The sequence below is a fragment of the Dryobates pubescens genome, chromosome 1 (genome assembly GCF_014839835.1).
Source record: "Dryobates pubescens isolate bDryPub1 chromosome 1, bDryPub1.pri, whole genome shotgun sequence".
Lineage (NCBI taxonomy): Eukaryota > Metazoa > Chordata > Aves > Piciformes > Picidae > Dryobates > Dryobates pubescens.
Genome location: NC_071612.1, coordinates 49,830,662 through 49,851,820, shown reverse-complemented (window position 1 = coordinate 49,851,820; position 21,159 = coordinate 49,830,662). Strand labels below are relative to the sequence as shown.

Below are 21,159 nucleotides of genomic sequence, written 5' to 3'. Positions count from 1 at the left end.
TATACTCTGGTCTGGAGAACTGAGAAATCGATGGAACTGCATACAGGGCAATACTGCATACAGGGGAATCAAAGGCAAGTTAGGTCACTATGAATCTAACTCATATCACCTTTTGAGCGAGACAGCTTCTGAACCGCCTTGCCTAAATTAAGATGCACCAAATTGTCACCAGAATTCCCACTTGCAAAATAGATTTAGGAACCAAGCCTAATGAAAGAGCTAGTTTTTAAAGGTATTTAGCACTTTCTCATCTCTATGTAAATTTTTTCTAAGATTTTAGAATAGAATAGAATAGAATAGAATAGACCAGACCAGACCAGACCAGGTTGGAAGAGACCTTTGAGATCGTCGTGTCCAACCCATCATCCAACACTATCTAATCAACTAAACCATGGCACCAAACACCCCATCAAGTCTCCTCCTAAACACCTCCAGTGATGGCGACTCCACCACCTCCCAGGGCAGCCCATTCCAATGGGCAATCACTCTCTCTATGAAGAATTTCTTCCTAACATCCAGCCTAAACCTCCCTTGGTGCAGCTTGAGACTGTGTCCTCTTGTTCTGGTGCTGGTTACCTGGGAGAAGAGACCAACCCCTGCCTGCCTACAATCTTCCTTCAGGTAATTGTAGAGAACAATAAGGTCTCCCTTGAGCCTCCTCTTCTCCAGGCTAAGCAACCCCAGCTCCCTCAGTCTCTCCTCATAGGGCTTGTGTTCCAAACCCCTTACCAGCTTTGTTGCCCTTTTCTGAAGTACCAGAGCATGTTAGACCTTTCTGCTGATTTCAGCACCTATTCTCTTTTCAAAGTTATAAACAGGAATGTAATTGTTTCAATCCTTTAGATACCTCAGACGTATCTACAGCTACAATTCTTAAAATTGAGTCCCAAATACAGATGGAATGAAATCTACATTTAGGCTTCTTTAGGATCACTACTGAGTATCAAACTCATTGGAAATTCAAATGTCTTATATGTTGAGTCTATCAGTTTATATTACCAGCACCCTCATTACAGTTAATTAAACATGTATAATACTAATTACACTCATCAGACAAAATTAGTTTGCAGGTGCACCTCTTTTATAAAAGTGTGAAGTGTTCTCTTTCAAGTGTTAGCTTTCATCTTTTCTACTTCTTAGTTAACCATAGCTGTGATAGCAGGTTTGCTATTTGTTTCAAATAAGTTCTGCCCCAAAAAAATAGGAGGTTTGGGGGGAGGTTTCAATTTTTCTTTTTTAAAAGAAATAAATGAAAAAAATCCTACATTTTCTATCAGGAAACTCAGTCAAAATCTTCAGACAAACTCTGTTATGTCTAGGCAGCATGGATAAACATCTTTTGGTGTGGGCTGAACGCTACTAGACTTCAAAGCCATTCAAAGGCTATTTTTCCTGATACCAACAGTGTTTTCCCCACTAAGGCCTGTCAAGAAGACTTACCTGAATTACATCATGTTATTTTGCTTAGTCTTCATACTCTCAGTGCTATTCTTGTGTATCGTTCTACTTGACTACTTTGCACTGTGGAGAACAATCTAACCCTGTTTTTTTGTGGGAATTTAAGGAAATGGAAGTTCCCTTTCTAGCCTCCTCGACAGTCATATCACTTGTATCACAAAATGAGTATTTACAGTCCTGCCTTTCTCAAGAGTAACATTTTACTCAGCTTTTTCTCTGTTGTCACTGTGATTATCTAAACAGGTCTTGAACCAGCGTTGGCATCTGCAGGATTTTTCTGTATTACAGACATTGGCAGAGTTAAGTGATGGTTATTTCATCTTCATTCAGAAGCACAGAATTTATCTAAGAGTAGTAGAGCCTGAATTAAAAGATAAGACAGATTGGCAAATGGATCAGTTCTTTAACATTCCTCATGCACAGCCTTCTTGAATTTTTTTAAAAGGCAGCAGTATAGATTATAGCACCAGAAGAATCTTCTCCCTTGTAACTACTTTTTTTCCTGATACAATCGGAGAGCTATGTGAGATAATACCTTATCAATAAACTGATAATATATGGATCAGTTCAATACTGTTTGTTATGAACTGTACTTTAAATAGATTCTTTTCCTTGTAAAGTGAGCAGAGCATTTAATCCCCCCATGAACCTGACAGAAATATTACTAAACTATGAATATTTTCAATTGCATACACTTTTTTCTATATGAATTCAATTGGCTTCTAGTAGTCATTCATGTAGTCATAAAAGGACTAAAATAGTACTTTTCTGCTATATTCTTTCTCTAGTAGGTTCAAACATTATTAACCAGCTTTAGTGCCCATAGATTTCCAAATGAAAACTCTAAAGCACAATGTAAACCTGTGCTGTGTCCTGTATTTTGAGAACAGACACATGGAGAAATAATTATGACTTGAGTAATCCTGAAAATAAGTTATGCTTAAGACCAATAAAATATAAAACCAGTTCTGTTAAAACATGATCCTATACTTGAGGAGGTGGTGGGGTTGCTGTCGCTGGGGGTGTTCAGGGCGAGGCTTGAGAGGATGCTTGGTTGTATGGTTTAGTTGATTAGGTGGTGTCGGATGATAGGTTGGACATGATGATCTCGAAGGTCTCTTCCAACCTGGTTAATTCTATTCTATTCTATTCTATTCTATACTTACATCAGTTCAATATGCCAGCTTCAAACTGATTTGCTGAAAGCCCTTACAACTCAAGTCATCAGAAACTTACTGCAATTTTATTACTACACTGCCCTGAAAAAATTATCATCTTCCTCTTGGTTTGATCTGCCATCCACATTTCTTGAATTCCTGCCTGTCTCCCCTATCTTAATTAAGAACTCATAGTCCTTCTACTGGAAGTCCTATGTAAATGTGCTGCTTGTATTTCTCATTATATTATTTCTACTAGCTTGCTCTTTGTGTTTTTCTCAGTCATACCTGAAGGGAGGTTGTAGACAGACGGATGTTGGTCTCTTCTCCCAGGCAAGCAGTACCAGAACAAGAGGACACAGTCTCAGGCTGCGCCAGGGGAGATACAGGCTGGATGTTAGAAAAAAGTTCTATACAGAAAGAGTGATTGCACATTGGAATGGGCTGCCTGGGGAGGTGGTGGAGTCACCATCACTGGAGGTTTTTAGGAGAAGACTTGACGGGGTACTTGGTGCTGTGGGTTAGTTGCTTGGGCGGAGTTGGATTGGTTGATGGGTTGGACGCGATGATCTTGAAGGTCTCTTCCAACCTGGTTTATTCTATGTATTCTATGTATTCTATGTATTCTATATGTATCTCTAATGCTTTCTGGTTTACCGCCTTCTGAAGCATTGCTTTTTGACTTACACTCTTCTGGCTGTTTGCCATCACAGGTTATCACAAACTGTGGTCACAAATTTGGACAGAAGTTGCAAAAATACAATTACTCTACATCAAAAGTGCTCCCTATCTGTACTAAGAGATGACATGTGAATTCCATGGAGAAATTTCTTTGCTGTGCAGTAAGAAGGAAGACAGAAGCCATAGCAGATGCAATGTAAACAAACAGTATAACTTTTAACAGGCACAGTACAGTTTGAATTATGCACTCCTGTTAGAAACAGCCTCTATTTGTGTGAGATTCTGTGTCAGAATAATTATTTCAGAGTTTTTAGTAACATTATTATTATTTTGAATGTAATGTTCTTGATGAATGTAAGCAGATTTTAAATTACAAATTAACTTCCAGTTTAAGAATTGAATGCAGTCCTATCCATGAAATTTACACTGTTTAGAAACATTCCAATAATGTGAGTGTTAAAAAAATTACAGGTGCTTGTACACTTAATCTATCCATAAAATTCATATGACTATTTTAATGAATACAAAGCATTCTGTGTTTGTAATAAATGGCTGAAGCCTGCAAATACTAGTCTTTAAATAATTACAACTGGGATTAAAGAGCTTCTATTGGGAAACATCTCATTCTGGGAATCAGGTGGCTCAAAGGCTGGAGCCAGAGGTTCTCATTCAGACCAGCTGTACTGACTGTCAGTCAGAAATGGCGTTACCTTACTACTTGTGCAGCATCTTCTGAAAATAAGCTTTAAAAATGCAGATTATTCCTTCTTTGAAAGTCACTTTCTTTCATCTTTCAAACCTCATCTCTCATAATTTTTTTCAACTGCTCTTGCATTATAACCCATAGTGACTAATCATTCCTTATTCATGTGCTTCATATTATTAATTAATGTACCGGCATGTAATTTTCACATTTTGGTTCCATAATGGAGGCTGAGGAGTCCTGCTCTACTCAAATAAGGAATTATGTTGTAAAAGAGACGATTATGTTGTATCTTTATGACTTCAAAAATCCATTATATACATATTTAAGAGATCAATGAACTGAAATCATACACCAGCACAAGGATACAGTGTCAAGGGGACACAGTCTCAAGCTGCACCAGGGGAGGTTTAGACTCGAAGTGAGGAGAAAGTTCTTCACTGAGTGAGTCATTCATCATTGGAATGGGCTGCCCAGGGAGGTGGTGGAGTCACCGTCCCTGGAGGTGTTCAAGGGGAGATTGGACGTGGCACTTGGTGCCATGGTCTAGTCATGAGGTCTGTGGAGACAGGTTGGACTCGATGATCCTCGAGGTCTCTTCCAACCTTAGTTATACTGTGATACTGTGACACTGTGATATTTCTCCATTTACTGTAAATAATTTTGAACGTGCTAAGATTTCTTCAACAGCTGTCAATCACCAAGTTGACATTATAAGACAGCCACTTGCAATGATTCTCAGATCTTTCTTAATTATAAGCATCTAATTTAGTGTACCCCCTTATGTCTATACAGTCATATATTGGTATTTACACATTTAGGGTGACTGTATTTTGCAGATACACACAACTCAGTAATGTCTATCTGTGGACATTCTTTGCAACACTTTGATGCCAGACCCAAAATTTGATATTCTGAATAATTTTCCATCAATAAGTTGTCATTAATCTAATTGCTAATTGTTCTAGCAACAAATACATAAATTAATCCAAGAGAGAGGAAAAGAGTTTTGATGAAGTGTCTTCTACCTTTCAAATTTTCAGAAGCAATTTCACGGTGTGGCAGCTACAGAGAAATCCATTTGCTGAAATCCAACCATGCTGTTTTGGTTCTCCTTCACGGAAGAAACATAAGAGGTCTCCAAATCCTAGTCAGGACGTTATTTCATGGAGGCCCAGTGAAAAGAAATTTTTCTTGTTTTCATCTCCAGTTATCACACTGACATTTTATGGAGACTTAGAAAGAGACCACCAAACTTTACAGGTCACATCCTTAAACAGGCCTGACCACAAACAACATAAAAAATTTAAGACAGTGTCTAAGGCATAAGTGCTAAAGAACAAATCATATGCAAAACTGTGCTTACAGCAGCCAAGACTCTGAATTTCTCAAGATGCTACCAATAAAGGCATGGAAATTAGACTAAAAGCGACAAGCAGCAAATACATTTGCAGGCCTAGCAGGGCACAATAAATCTACAGATGTTTGCCAACTGTTCTATCTTCTGGTAAAAAGTAAAGCCAAATTTTCTCACCAATGTAAAAAAAAAACCCAAACAACTCCAACAAATTCTGGAAACAGCAGTTCTGTCACAATAATCAGACAAGTAACAAGAACATCCTCTTGTTGATGTGCTAGGCTGAAGCATCATTCACCACTCCCAGAATTTCCTGAGGTGATCTTTTCACAAGAAAGGCAAGTTAGCAGCTCACTGGTGTTACAAGAAATGGTGAGTTACAAGTAAATGTGTGGAAATGAGAGGTGAGCCGCTGCTCTTCAACAATGACATTGCAAGGTGAAGTGCACAGCAACCTTGTTCCTTCAGTCTTACTTAAAAGGATCCCAGTCAGTGTTAACACAACAGCAAAGGCAACACAGGAATAAGAAGTGACTGGGAAAGAAGCGACATGTTAAAACATATCTGTAAAGCAGAGGAGCCTGAGAACACTGTTATTTTGGGTTTGCCAGTTCTTTGTTTATCAGCTTTCTGTCATGGTTTATATTCCAGGAATACACAAGTTCTTGTGATTTTTGCAAAGAAGAGAAACAAGTCCAAATGTCCAATTTAACTCCTGCTATTTGAGAAATGTGAACAAATTGCTCTTTCTTGTCTGAATAAATAGAGTAATTAGTAGGTAAGTAACAGTCAGGAAGAAATTTTTTCTGACCTGAGTATCAGAAAGAAAACTGACCTTTTTATTTTCTCCAATGACAGCTATGAGGGTGGCACATGCCATGCAACTTGACTTGGAACAACTTTATCAGATGTTACATAAAAACTGGGAGAATGCAGCCTAAATTAAATCATAGCAACACAGAGGAAAATTGTACTCAAAAGAGTTATCAATTGTTCCCTGTCAGGGTGAAAAGAAGTACTACATTGCATTCCAAAAAGCAATGGCCAGTATCATGCCAATTTCATAAATTATTTACAATAATTAGAAAGCAAGTTTATTAAATGTGTAGATGGCATCTGGCTGGAAAACACTGCCAACTTGTTGGAGGACAGAGCAAAGTACAGTGAAATGCCTTGAGGGGGAAAACCCCTGACAGACATCAAATTCTGACACTTGTGTAGGAATAAATATGGGATAGGAAAAAGCAGGCTAAGTAACAGTTTTAAGATAAAAATGTAATAAACAGTAGACTAGGAAAGATGGAAGGAATAAAAGAGAAATTATTATTAAAATCTGAACATGTAGCAATTTCAAGCTGTGCCAGCAAAAAGTGTCATACTATGATACATAACCATGCACGGAGCTTGTAAATTGGATGAAAAAAACCCAGACTTACTGCTGAGCTTCTTGGATCTTGTAATCTGACTGCCAATGTCTAGTTCCTCTGGGCAGATCTTGTCCATTTATTTTGGAACGAGAAAAAAAAATGATGAGCCCACAGCAAACAAGGGGAGACTGGAGGAGGTAAGTCTAACTGAAGAAAAGACTAATTGAAGAAAAAAAGACTAACTGAACAAAAGACTAACACCTGCCACTGGCAGGTTCAGGCAACATGCTTTGTATACATAAAGGTTAGCTGCCATGAGGAAGAAATGTAACTGGTCTCCATATTAGTGGTAGTCATGGAACAGTGGAAATAACATTCCTCATAAGGAATTTCCTTTGGAAAGAAGGATTTTCTAGAAGGACAGGTAGTCAGAAGCTGACCAGTTTGCCTAAAAATGTTTTGAAACTCACTTCTCTGTTTTTTTAAAGAAAAAGGTTCAACAACAACTGTCAGAAGTGATTTACATATAGATCACTTAGCCTTGTTCAGAACAATGATTGGGTACTTTTAGCAAAATGCTTCAATGAAGTAACAATGCCATTCGGAAATGTAAGATTTAAACATACTACCTCGAAAAGTATTCAGAAACTGCTGCTATTTGGAAACAAAATCTGAATCATGTATCTCATATTGCAACATAGAAATGCTTTCTTGCAACTGAAATAAAAAAAAACAAACACAAACTTCCCCAACTATTTGTATTCTGGTCCCAGTTTCTACTTAATGTTACTGCAACTAACAAACAGTTTAGCAGCAAACATGAGTAATTTATTTTACAGCACCTTTTTCCCCGCCCCCCTTTTCTATATTTCCTTCAAAATTCTGAAGTGCTTGATAGACAATGCTTTGATGACTTTAAAGAATGCTTCTAAACAACAAAAAAATAAAAATCAACATCTTTATTGTATCAGTTCCAGAAAGGATATTCAAAGATATATTTAATATTCAAATCAAGTAAGTACATTACAATAAAAATCAGATGGCAAGTACAGAGAGTATTACAGATTAAAAATCCCTTTATCAAAACAGTGAACTGCAGTTTATGATGATCTGAAGCTTAGTATCCGAACAAGAAAGAATTAGAAACTATAAAACAATTTAGATTTAATAAAATAGTTCATTACTCTTACTGTTCCAAGAAATGCAGAAATAAGTATTTCCGGTGCTTTTGGTTTTGTTGTCCATGAAAAATCAAAAGATTTAGCAAAGTTTTTCTTTTTCACTTCTCTGAAGCGAGTTGGACATATATTTTGAATTTTTTTATGTCTTGCAATACAGCATTATAGTCTGTCAGATTATATTAAACAGTAGCACCATCTACTGGTTCAGAAATCCTTTCAAACTTTAGAAAAAGCTGTGGAGAGTGATCCAGCCAAAATGATGCAAAATGCTATGGAGAGTAACATGTAGTTTTTCAGTCCCTGGATAGGCAAAGGGAGAGAAAAATATGATGTTGGAATAATAACTATCACTTCACCAAAAAATAAAATAAAATGAAGCAGCAGGGTATTGTTTTAGGACATAATTAATAAATCCATTGCACAAAATGGTAAATTGAATACCATTTTATATAATGTTTGTAACAAATTTGCTGCTCAACACAGTTTCGTAAACGTAATCTGTGATGCAATACACCTTGTAAAATAGTCACAAAATTAACCCAGCAATTTTTAGAAGGATTTTTACAGGCCTTTGTCTACTTTCAGATTACTTTTCAGAAGTAAGCACTTATGCAGAGACTATTCTAAGTTCTATGAAAAAGAGATGAAAGATTTGGTGAGTCACAAAGATTTGAATAATGAACATGATGCGCTCATGTTGTGGTGCAACATAAATTTGCAGTGGGAGAACATCTGGTTCCTGATCCAAGGATGCCTAACACATTTTATACAGTCACCAAAGTATTAGGAAAGATGTTCTCTAATGTTAAGTTAGGTTCCAGAGGGATTTGAACTAGATGGTCTTTATAGTTCCTTCCAACCCAAACCATTCTATGATTCTGTTCTTGGAAAACTTAGTATTGCATGATGCAACTTTCAGCCTCACAATGGAATACTTATCAAGAGGAGAAATTTAAGAGATCTAGAAACAAGCAAGAGAGACTAAGTAAGATACCCAATATGATTACCTTTATTTCTTTAAATACAAGGACTCCCCACATTGCAGCAACAAGACCAGGACCCTAAAGAAGAAGATTCATTTGTACATTACAGACTTTCACTGAAATGTACTGTTGCCTTCTCATTAATTTTCTCAGGGTGGTTAAATTTTGTCTGGTTAATAAATGCAGGCCTTTCCATTCATCTAATTACAGCATTCACAGCAAAAGCACTGTGCTGGGTTGAGGCAGCCCCCTCTCTCCCCACCACGGGCAGGAATAAAACACTCAGACAAACGGATTGCAGAAGTGATGAAAGTTTAAATAGAAAGCGGTGAATGTTACAGAGAACCCAAAGCGCAGTGACAAAGAAAGATCCCAAAGCAAACCCAGAGGCATCCCATCCCCACCTGAGGGTACACCCGAGACCCTCAGGGCTCCTTCTTCCCCCTCCCTCTGCTGGGCTAGTCTCAGCTGGCCAGGCCTGAGACTGCCCATCCCCCTGTGGCCTTGGGCCTAGCCAGGCCCAAAGCCAGGAGACATCTCCCCCAGTTACCGGCTGGCGGAGGAGGAAGAAAAGAGAACGTGCTAGACTCCGCACTGGATCTTATAGTGGTGCAAAGAATTATGGTAGGAAATACACAATTTCCTGTGTCCATCCCTCTGGGCTGGACTTTTGGACACAGGAAGTGAACACACCAGGGGGGGCACCCAGCTCAAACTGCAACAAGCACAAACATCACTAGAATCTTCATGAAGTAAGGCACAATAAAACATTGAAGAAGGACTACAGAGGAAAGAGAATGCTTTTTTCAGAGAAGGCAAAATTTCTTTCTAAATGACATTGTGGAGTCTGCACTGGGTGATATATGTTCTTTTAGTAGGCTTCAAATAATACGCCTCACTTTAGTTCAAACTGCAGTCCACAATGTTTCCACATTTCAGAGGACTCTTAATGTTTATCAGTAGCCACCATGGATATTCTTAACATTTCCTTTCTTAGTCATGCTAATAAAGTTAGACACAGTTTGAGTAAAGTTTGATTTTATTGCTCAGTATGACACTGAGAGACTGGAACATGCATGTATTTCCTGTAGAGCATGCACCTGGTCAAAGCACAAAGCCAGCCAGCCAGGTCAGGAAAACTACTGATTATCTTTGATGCTATTGTACATATTTCCAAGCTAACAGCAAAGAATGATATACTATGATAATTTCCAGGCACTGATGGTAATATAGTTTGCTCCCTGTGGGAGCAATGATCTGAATTTTCATGACTGATGAGAAAATATTATCTGAATATGAAGCAAAAACTGGCTCTCTGTTAATGCTTCTCATCAGAGCTGCTAGCAGACACGCCTGATGGATGTTTGTACAGTTATTTTCCTCTCTCCACCTCCAGTACAGCTGATCAGACACAGATTCAGGCCAGCAGGAAACAGGGTATCTTGATAAACGTATTTGTGGGTGCTGCTTCCCAGTGGAATTGCCAACTATTATTTGAATAATAGCCAAGATGCTATTTCACTTTCTAAATAACGTATGCTGTGAGAAGAACACATTTTAGAATTGAAACAAATTAAAGGGATGTGATAAATAGCTGTCTGAAATTCTCTTTAGGATGGACTAAAGCAGCAGCTTGGAACCCATGGTTCAGATAGGCACTTTCTCATCAGTGCTGTCCTTAAATGTTTCATTTTGTGTGGTTTTATATACTTGCCCTTTAGGCATACTGATAAGTAAGTTAGTTAAGCTGCTTTCCATTAATCCTTCAAGTTCTAATTAGAATGATCTCAAGTCTCTTTTTGCATGGCATACTGCAGAGTTTATTCTGATTTACTGCATATTGAGGCAAAGCTTAATCCCTATTAACACTGGTACATTAGTTTGCTTCCAAAGTACAGCTATTCAGCAAAACTTCTGTTATTTATGAACTGTCATTTGCCAGAGCATCTCCATCTAGTAGACTGGCAAAAGAGTAATGGTAAAATTTATTTTACACCTAGTGATGGAATTTATTCAGCTTCTGGAAATTAACAGTGCTTTAAAGGTACAGTGTCATAAAAGAGGAATAGAAAAGACAAAATGGACCAACCTATTTTCCCCTCATTTGCATAAGAACATTATTTTCAACAACACAATCTGTTGTGTTTATTCAAGAACTGTAGAAAACAAAACAATAGCTGACTTAAATAAGCCGAATGACTGCTAGAGGAAAACAAAGGATAAATGAAAATATCCAGAACAAAATGTAGTTTCTGAACTGAAAGCATAAACTGTTTCCTTCTTCTAATCCTTTCAGTTTACTGCTTGATATTGATAAGAGTTCTGGTTACAGGGGTTTGGCTTTGACATAATCTAAAGACTCACATTCCTAGTTCTGGGTTTTTCCACTTGGCATTGATCAACATGGTGATTGTCACAGTCATCTATGATCCTAAAGAACCGAAGTCTAGCATAGACCAGCAGATGAACCAATGTAAACCCCTGATGAAAGTGCTCTAGACATGTCTTAATTTTAACTTAATTCCACAAATGGAAGGGACAAAAAAACCCCCACAACCTTTACTTTTAAATCTTGTTACAGATTTACTTTTTATATACTTACTGCAGTAATTATTGGAAAGCTGACCACAGCACTGAGATAGTGATTGGCTATGAACCAGCAGCAATTGGCTATTGCCCAAAGCACACCAGAAACAAACCCTAGAAAAATAAATCCCAGTCAAAAACATACTCAGCAAGTTACAGACAACAATTTGTGGAACATTTATATTTATAGCACAAAACAGAAATAGTATGTATGTATTTTATTATGTTTACTATTTCCACAAGCTGGCTCTGATAAACTAAACCAAAGGTCAAGTGATAAAATCAGTTACTGTAAATGAAGTAGTAAATTAATTAAAGTTTACAGTTTTCTGGGAATTTTATTCTTCACTCTGGCAGAGTCAGTTTCTGAAAATCTGCCAAATGAAACATCATTTTGGTCTTGTTTCAGATTAACCCCAAATTTATAATTGTTTCCTAATTTTAATTCATTAATGTAATGAGAACAATCTTTCAAGAGACAAAAAGGCAAATTAAGGGACTTGAAAGATGAACTACAATTCAAACAGTTAGCTTGAACTAATCACTGCAATAATGGTCAGAAGAAATAACTGAAATTAATTGCTAATTTAAAACACAGTCATACCTGGCAATATAGCTAGAGGATAAACATTAGGTTTATTTTTCTTGACTGCACAGTAGATCAAAAAGTAGATGGTACTTGTAAGAAATATTCCACTGAAGTGTGCAAAAACATAATCTAAATCTGAAAGAGAAATTATAAAATTAGTGTAAAACATCAGTTATTATTTTCTTTCACTGATAGCATTCACACAGACTAAAAAACACACAAGGTGTTAGTGGTAGCATCTCAAATTCAATTGCTTTTGTGATGATGCAGCTGTCAGTCTGACTGTGGATGGATTTGGTCAATAACACATATATTAAACATGAATTAACTGCTGTGTTGATCCTAGGGTTTATTATAGGGTTTTCTGTGAGTTGTTATTTTCAGAACTCGTATTAGTCAAACCGCTGAATTAATTTCTCCAAACCTTAAGAAAATCTTAGGTGAGGCTACAAAACTTAGGTGGGGACTGTACATATTTACACCCTCTCCTGACATTTGTATTCCTGTATATACCCTTCTTTTCTGTACATTTAATGCCAAGACACTTACTCTGTAAGATGAACACCTAACAGTTTTGTCCTTTGTTTATCTTGAAGAATGTATTGCCATTTTAATCCCTATAACCATTAACAATAATAATTTATGGACTACTCAAGAGAGTATTTCCAACAGGGTAAAGCAGAATCATGTACCAAGGTGATCTCTATCTCCTTGGAGCTATAATTTCTCAACAGGAAAGGCAACTACAGTAATGATAACATCTGCTGTGTCTAGCTGGGGAATATATCAGTTTCAGTATTCAAGAGAAATGGTATGTAACATAACAAGCAAACATTTAATGGCAACATTATACAGCCTCAGCTGTAAGCTGCTGCTATATTACTTGATAGACTACTCACAAAATATTTAGGAAAATGTTTCTGGGGAAATGTTTGAAACTGGCAATTAGCCTTATGTTAAAAGGTTTCCATTTAAAAAACTGCTAAGTTTAAATCACTTATGTTGTTATAGATCTCTTCTGCTCATTAGTTATGATCAACCTTCTCCTCTTCCTTCACTGGGATACTGGCAATTGGTACAGCTCAAGCTGTTGTTTACCTCATGTTTCAGGCATATGAACTTTGTGTTTTGAGAGTATTTAATGCCTTTTGAAATGCATCTGTGAGTTAAGTATGGTATCCTCTGGGCTGTTTATTACTGTTCTTTTAGTGGTGTAATTCACCTCTGAGAAAAAGGCAGTGCTAGTACTGTGATTATGACAACACATAATATAGGGCAGAACTAGTAAGTTGTCATAGCGTATTTTCAGGCATATCAAAAATATCACCTTTACAACTACACTGATAAAAGAAAATACAATTGATCTAGTAGAATTTACCAAATTGACTTGCTCCACTGTATATAGTTTCATTTCTTCTTCCATGGTCCTTGATGTAAAGTATTGGTACAAAACTGGAACCATAGAGTATTCCAGCTACTACAGCCAGGCTACATCCTCTTTAAATAAAAAGAGCAAAAATTGGGGAAAATAGCCTACTGTTAATCAGGGAAGTATCAACACACTAAGACAAGTCCAGCAGTGCAGTTAAAGACTGTGCATCATATAAAAATAGCTAGGAACACTCTAAAAATAACACACTTATGCACATTTTTATTTTCTAGTGTAGAAATGGTTCAACACAGTTGTTTTTCTTATACTTTGTGGCCAAGTAACATAAATAATTCCTGCCCCAAGAACCTGCAGTCTAGATTAATGACAAGAGAAATCACCTAACTAGGATTTCCTAAAAGCAGAGCTTGGACAAAACAAAAATATAGTGAAAATTGTCCCATCTGCATCTTCACTGCTCAGTCTACATACTCTTTATAGTTTTCCCAGGCTCACTGCCTCTATAGTTCCCCTTCTCTGTCTCTAAACCGCTGCATTCCTGGCTGTCTCTAGTCCTGACAATGGTGCCTTGCTAGCTGCTGTTTCCACCTTGGAACACTTCTGCTGTCTTCTTACCATGCTGCCATGCCTTCTCCACATGTATTCACTTGGAAACCACCCCTGGAAGCATGTTATTAGCATAGGCTCCTTCTAGGCTAGAGAGCTCATCAACCAGGTGATAAAAAACAGCTCTGTAATTACTTAGTTGCTATTGCTATTTACCTTGTCAAATGTTACAAGTAGTAACTAATAATCAGTAAGGTAAAGCACACTCTACAGTGCTAAGGAAATAATATAATGAGTTGTGCAGGCATTCATATATAAATATGCACACTATATCAACAATTAAAAAACCTGTTATTTATTAGTGCATGACTGCACTAGGAAAACCACAGAACACAAATTCTGCTCTTACCCTGTGTTCAACTACTTTCCCTGGCTACTTGGCCTGCACCAGTGAAAGAACTGTTAACAACTTACATGACTCTCTTTTTTGCTGGAGAAAGGCTGTCCACCCATGAGTCGTCAGAGGTATCTTCAGAAACATTAATGGACTGCAAAGCCCCAAGGGGTTTCACACAAGTTTAGTTTAGTTTCAGTTTAAAAAAAAAACAAAACAAAAAACTCCAACAACTTATTAAAAAGAACAGTTTTGCTCTAAGAAGATAAAATTAAAAGAGAAGGAGAAACTAGAAGAATTTAGACATACTCTGTAGAAAGTAAGACTTAAAAAAGAAAATAATAATTGGATTTACCTATCTCAGTTTACAAGTTTGGATATGGACTTCGGATTTACTACACAGTAAAGCACTCACTAGCATTTTTTAACCTGCATGCAGGTAGACCTGATCTGTCCTTCCTTAAATTTGATGAGTGATTCAACCTGTAGATTTCATTTATTATAAAGTTTCATCTTTTGTTGATAGCTTTGTTGTTACTATCTGAATAAGACTCTTTGCAGAAATTAACATCCTTTAAAGACACTTCACCATCCCTTTAATCCTGCGATCAGATTGTCATCTTTAATTCAGTCTGGTAGACACGAACCTCCAGTGAGCATTGAGCACAGCTAGAAAACTCGAGGGGGGACTCCAGGCAGGCAGTAACCAAGTACTGAAGTAAAAGAGTACAATGGCAGAAGAAACCTATTGTTCTCTAGATTTTGTTGCATGCTTGGAGCTCTAGAAGGAGCAACAACCAATCAAATATACCTCCATCTCCAACCTCTGCCACAGATGACGCCGAGAACCAGTGACTTGTCTCCTGGCTTTGTAATGCAGCAAAAATTGTCTTGTGCTATTGCCTTTCATCTAACCACCCTAGTTTTAATTCAAACTGTAAAACGGCTTGCTCTTCTCAGACAGAAATATAACACACCCTGTCTTTTATATAATCCCTGTCATAATGAAAAAGGACTTCTAAGTTATTTAAAGTTGACAGTAGAGAAAGAACGCTTGAGAAAACCATTACTGTTTCTCACATTTGGCTGGATATACAAGATCCACAAATTGAATACAATCAATGCATATTTTGGTAGTTTTATGTAATCTACCATAAACCCTAGTAAATCTAGTTAACATTAAGCATTTTTTTTTAGTGGCTATGTACTTTCACTGTTGTAAAATAACAACTGCAGAGTACTTACACTTTCTCTCAGTAAAGGTGTGCTTTCTAATAAAGCTGTAGAACTCCGGACTTCAGTTTTTATAAAAAGAAATATGACAGCACTCAGAAGAGAAAATACACAAATACCATGTCAGCTCATAAGCACATAACATTTTGCATCCAGAGACATAAGTTATATTTAGAGGCATATTAATTTTCATCATTACCCTACAATCACTTCAATAAATTTTAATAATGCAATTGCTTTTAACAGTCTTAACAAACAACTTCAGTAAATAAAGTAGTCTTTATATCACTTTATAGGTCCCTCTTGTATGTTTGAAGACTGAAATGTCTCCTCTTTACAGTGAATATTTACAATCACGTTGCTTTAGTGAACAGTGCCCTTTCATACTAAACCACACATACAATGAAACATCTAACTGAAAGTTTTATATGGAAAAGCTTAAATTGCACTGAATGGGCTTTGTGCTAAAGGAAAAAAGTTAATTTTTAGTCTTCCATCACATGTGAGATAATACTGCTCCTCCAGGGCCTTATGCACATATGGAAGGTGAAGGGGTATTGCTCAGTGGAGCTCCAGTGCACTAGGTGAATAATACGAAGAAGAAAGGGTAATACTACTTCTTGTGCCCTCAGACCTAGGAAATCAGGTAAATATGTGTAATCAGAACTGACAGAATTTGGGGGTTATTTTTGTGAAAGATATTTCAATGATTTAAAAATTCCTTCTGGTAAGTGTAAACAGAATGTCTGTGAGGAATGATTCACATCCAACTGAAGAAGTAAGGATAGATATAAAAGGATGTCAGTTTCCTCAAGAGGGTCTAGACAAACACATACAAGTTCCACACAGGAGACTAAAATGAAATACAAGCTTCTCAGCTTTGCCGAGCACCATACACAGGTTCTGTGCAGCTTGCCAGGAAAACAGGCTCAGCCATGATCTTTTTCCATGTTGATTGCTTCTCTATGATAACTCAGAAACAGGCAGGAAGCAGATGGTGAGTTAAATGAATTCACCAAGCAAGAACAGCAGTACTGCTATTTTGCGAGCATCTCACAAAATCATGTTCTGCATTTAATGGTATTGGGTAAAATAGATAAAGACTCTTCGGAAAGACGAGGAAGGGAAGCAAAATCCATTAAATCTAAGGCAGCAGCTCTTTCCAGGCAATCACGGATGGCTCCATCGTCTCCATACTCTTAACATTCTTCCTACAGGCATTATGTGCATCTGCTACTTAAGTGTGCTTATGGAAAGCCTACTGCCCCTGGGATTTAGGGCCAGCCTTATGTTGCTATAAAGACCTTCCTGGCCACCCAGTTGGAAAGTAGGAACACTGTTACATAAAAAGACCCTAATTCCTCTGTATTTGGATCAAAATATGCACAAATACATAATAAATAAAAAAATAAGGGTAGAAGCCCTTTCAAAGGATCCCAAAAGAAGACGTATTTGGAAGGTGTGGCATATTCTAGAGCTATGAGGCTTTCTAGTCTGTTTTTCCTCTCTCAAAAATTTGGGGAAACTGAACCATTTGAGTAACCTAGCTAGGGAGACATTCTGTTTCTCGCTGCTTTGCCTTAACACGTCTACCATCTCAGAAATGTATTTCTGTGTTTATGAATAACCATTTCAACACTGTACTGGATATCACATATGTTTGTATTCTGAAATACAACACTGACCAGTTAAATATGAATGGATCATGAATTCTGCACTGTAACCCTTTGCAAAAAAATCTTCAATATACTTGCCCTCTGGTTAAAATTGTCCCTGTGGTTACAAAACACGTATTTAATATTACAGATATTTATTGATAGAATAGATTGTTACCTTAATAGTGCAAGTCCAGCTCCAATATAATTTAAGACTGGTCTTGATACCTCTTCTGGGTCAATTCCAAACCAACCAAATCTGGAATTTTAAAATAGTTTCACTGAGTTGCACTGACTGCATACAAATAGTGAAATTATAGCCCAGTCTTCAAAACCTTTACTCATGTAAATAATTCTGCTTAAGTTTGTACGTTGCAATACTGGGTCCATGCTTCAGTTGGCTTGAAAAAAAGCTACATCCACTCTACAAAAATAATCTTTATGCTAATTTACATTGACTTTTTAAAAAATAAATTTAAAAATGGAAGTTAATTTAATTATTTATCAGCCCATGTTGTAGAAGAAAAAATACAAACAGTGTACTAGTTCTACATTAACTAATACATTATTTATTCACTCAATTATGTTCACGAATATCACTGGGCATTCTTCTTCCTACTGAGATTGAGAAAACTCAGGACAAAAAAAAGAGGGACAAAAGTGACAGTGTTTTCACTGCAGTTATTAATGAAGCACTGGCACCATTACTTATGCATGACTTAAGACTTAAACATACTCACCTTGAACTTGCCCAACCTGTCAGCAAATTAAAAGAAGCCCATATCAAAAGACCAAGAGCTAAGCCAATAGTTTTAACAATAGGGACAACTGTAACATTGCCTGAAAAAAACCAAAACCACAAACAGTTAAAAACCACACCATGTTCTTGTATGATTTTGCTTCAGATTTTGTGACTGTTTCGAAATTAAAGGACTGTAAGCAATATAAGGCAGCAGCAGGTCAGCTTTTTAAAAAATACACTTTTCCTCACTATCATTTTAAAAGTTGATGCTTATTAAGTATAATAAAATAATATGTGATCTAAGAGTATAGCTCCATTAATGAGACTTTATAAACACACATAACTACTATTTTCTTTATGGAAAAGTTTTTTATCACTGTTTTCAATATTAAAAGTTAGTAGTGCTTTGTGTTTCAAGAAATATTATCTCTTCATTCTTACCTGTTGCCCATACAACACCCCCAACCATAGCCAGAGGCCAAAATCGGGGGCAGTTCTGGATTAAATTGACCACCAAAGACACTAGCCATATGGAGGCACAGAGAATCCACTGGAAGAACATTCCTATGGAAAAAGCAAATGTACACAATAGTGAACTTGCAGAGTACCGCATGTGTGAATCTCTTAACATACTGTTTTAGATAAAATTGTACAGGAAAAAATCAGAAGGTAGCCACTTCGTGAATTTCAGAGAATCATGTTTCAATATATTCAAAAGATGCATTTTGAGGTTGGTGTTCTTTACAAGTAGCCACAAAAGACACTTTACTGGACAAAGATTTCACAAGCCCTGATTTTCAAACACATGAAAATTTTGACAAGCTTCTGACTAAGAGGATAGTCAGAAACTGCAAACTTCTGCTACCATCCAAGTAGCAGCTAACGTGGATGTCTGCACTGAACAGAACTCCTTCAAAGCCCAGGGCTCAGGCTTTTTCACTAAACCAGGACACTGAGGATGATAAAAACTTTGGACGTGTATCTTTTTTTTCTGTAGATTCTCTAAGGGTCAAATAGGCTGAGCTAAGACTTCAAAGTAATTTGTTAGGACTGTATTTGGGACTAAGAAGAGAGACTATATGCAACCTGTAATGCAGATAATGTTATTGCAGTAAAATGATGGCATACATATTTATCTAGGGATCTGGTAATTGACTCTGCTTCATATAAAGATGCAAATTCCACATGAACCTATTACAGTGAAATGATGAATGTCCAAGTAGGAAACAGAAGCAATTCTTTTCTCTTACTGAATCATCAGACAAAAGTATTAAAATTTAATTTTTAATTAGTTTTAAATTGTTTTCATGTTAGGTCTGTGGTTGAAAGGCACTACTCCGAAACAACTTCTACAGCATAACTAAAACTATGTGTTTGAGAATCCCCGCAAGGGTAGAAGGGACATTCTGCTTTCCATTGTGAAATGCTAATGAAATGCACATTATCACTGTTAAACAAAACAAAGAAAGGTTCTTCTAAAGATCTGCCACAATACACAATTGGTTTATACCCTAATAATAGCAAAGAAAATTAAAACATGCTCTATGGATTAAGACTGTGATGATATTTTTAAACTTTTAGCTATAGAAAAAAACCCAAACCAAATGGAAGAATGTAAGTAAGCTTACCATCACCAGTATCAAATTTCTTAACAGGCACAAAATTTGTACCGAACAGAAGGACAGCGACTGTGGAAGACGCAAAGCCAATAGCTAGATCTGTTCCACTGCTGATGTTAAAGGTACTGTAAGCTTTCCCAATGTTCATCTTTGTTCTGAAGATGCCTCCTTCTATGGAGTTGTTTTGCTGCAGGTCCTGACGGATTCTGAAAATCAGAATAGAACTAAACATGTGGAGTATTACGTAACACCAACTTAGTTCAGAAATCTGAAACTTAGAGGACCCTACTTACCCATCTCTAAAAAGCTGGAAAGAACTGCAAAGTTGTTACAATAAAACCTACTATAGAACATGAATGAACTTAAGAACAGATGTGTGTTTCATAATCAGCTTCAGAGAAAAGCATGTCTGAAAACACTAAACGATATGAATGAAGAGATGCACTCAAAGATTCTTGGAATTTAGATCCGTGAGCCCTATGGGAGGCCCTGACATATATTCCTCACTCCCGTAGCCAAATGGAGGGCCCACTGGGGTGTGTAAAAAGCAAGGGATAGGCAACATCTTACCTGGCCGAAGAAGCTATAGTAATTTGCAGTGCTTTCGCCTAGAAACCAGGAACATGCACACTGGATTCAGAATAGGACCATAAAGATCACTCACAGGAATTGCTCTAGCTGATACAAAATGCGAACAAGTTCTTTTTTTTGTGTGTGGAAGCTGCCTCTAAAGGTTTTTTTTGTTCATTCCACACAAGAACAGGTTTTTTTCATAACATTATACCTCCCTTTTTTCCTGTTAAGTCAGAGACTCACCCTGAGGTTACACTCAATAGTTTTAATCTGGGCTATGACTTTGACAGAAAAGGTGGCTGATGACAGTTGTAGTAACATGATCGTTTCATACATAACCTTAACACCACACTTAAACAACAGATAAGAATTTAGAAATTTAATTTCAAATGCCAAGAAGATACTTAATATGCCGTTGAGTATAAAGGGGCATTATTTATAGACAGATACATGCAATCCTATTGTCAAAGCAATGCTATTTATACTGAACCAAATGAAATCCTAACATACCCCAGTGTAGGTGGACTAGCTACTGCTGAAGGAGAACAGCTGAAATATAATGGTGGAAATTTTGCCAGGTCTTGTAAAGGGTGTTGCAATTACACTTTCTGCACAAAAGGAAGACCTGAGCTTCTGCGTGTTCTTTCATCTTATTTTACCCTCCAGTCTTACCTTCTCTGGAGTCTTTAGGATACTGAAACCTGCATCTGCTGAGGCTATGCTTTGATCTAGAGTTTTGGCAGGGCTATTGGTGTCAGCTAAAACCAATTATTTTCATCAGCACACAAAAAGTTCGGTGCCACAATTATAACCATTTAGTTTCTGCAACTGTTCTCCTTGAAAGATCCAAGTATATTATTAACTCGAATACCTAAGAATAACACAGATGATGTTTAGAAGACATCAAGAGGGTGGAACAGCACAGGTATTTCCATGTAGCTTACA

The 21,159-nt window shown here is 36.9% G+C and overlaps 1 protein-coding gene across 1 annotated transcript; it reads right to left on the bottom strand.

Annotated features, from left to right (window-relative positions):
- Positions 1 to 7,770: 7,770 nt before the first annotated feature.
- On the bottom strand, positions 7,771 to 19,855 carry TMEM144 (transmembrane protein 144). The gene is made up of 11 exons (XM_009898606.2): positions 19,651 to 19,855; positions 18,464 to 18,586; positions 18,021 to 18,120; positions 17,459 to 17,539; positions 15,638 to 15,719; positions 14,473 to 14,546; positions 13,441 to 13,559; positions 12,078 to 12,197; positions 11,490 to 11,587; positions 8,912 to 8,965; positions 7,771 to 8,204 (listed from the first exon to the last, which is right to left on the bottom strand). The coding sequence occupies exons 1-11, from the start codon at positions 19,787 to 19,789 to the stop codon at positions 8,121 to 8,123; spliced, it is 1,074 nt and encodes a 357-aa protein (XP_009896908.2). The 5' UTR covers positions 19,790 to 19,855; the 3' UTR covers positions 7,771 to 8,120.
- Positions 19,856 to 21,159: the final 1,304 nt, after the last annotated feature.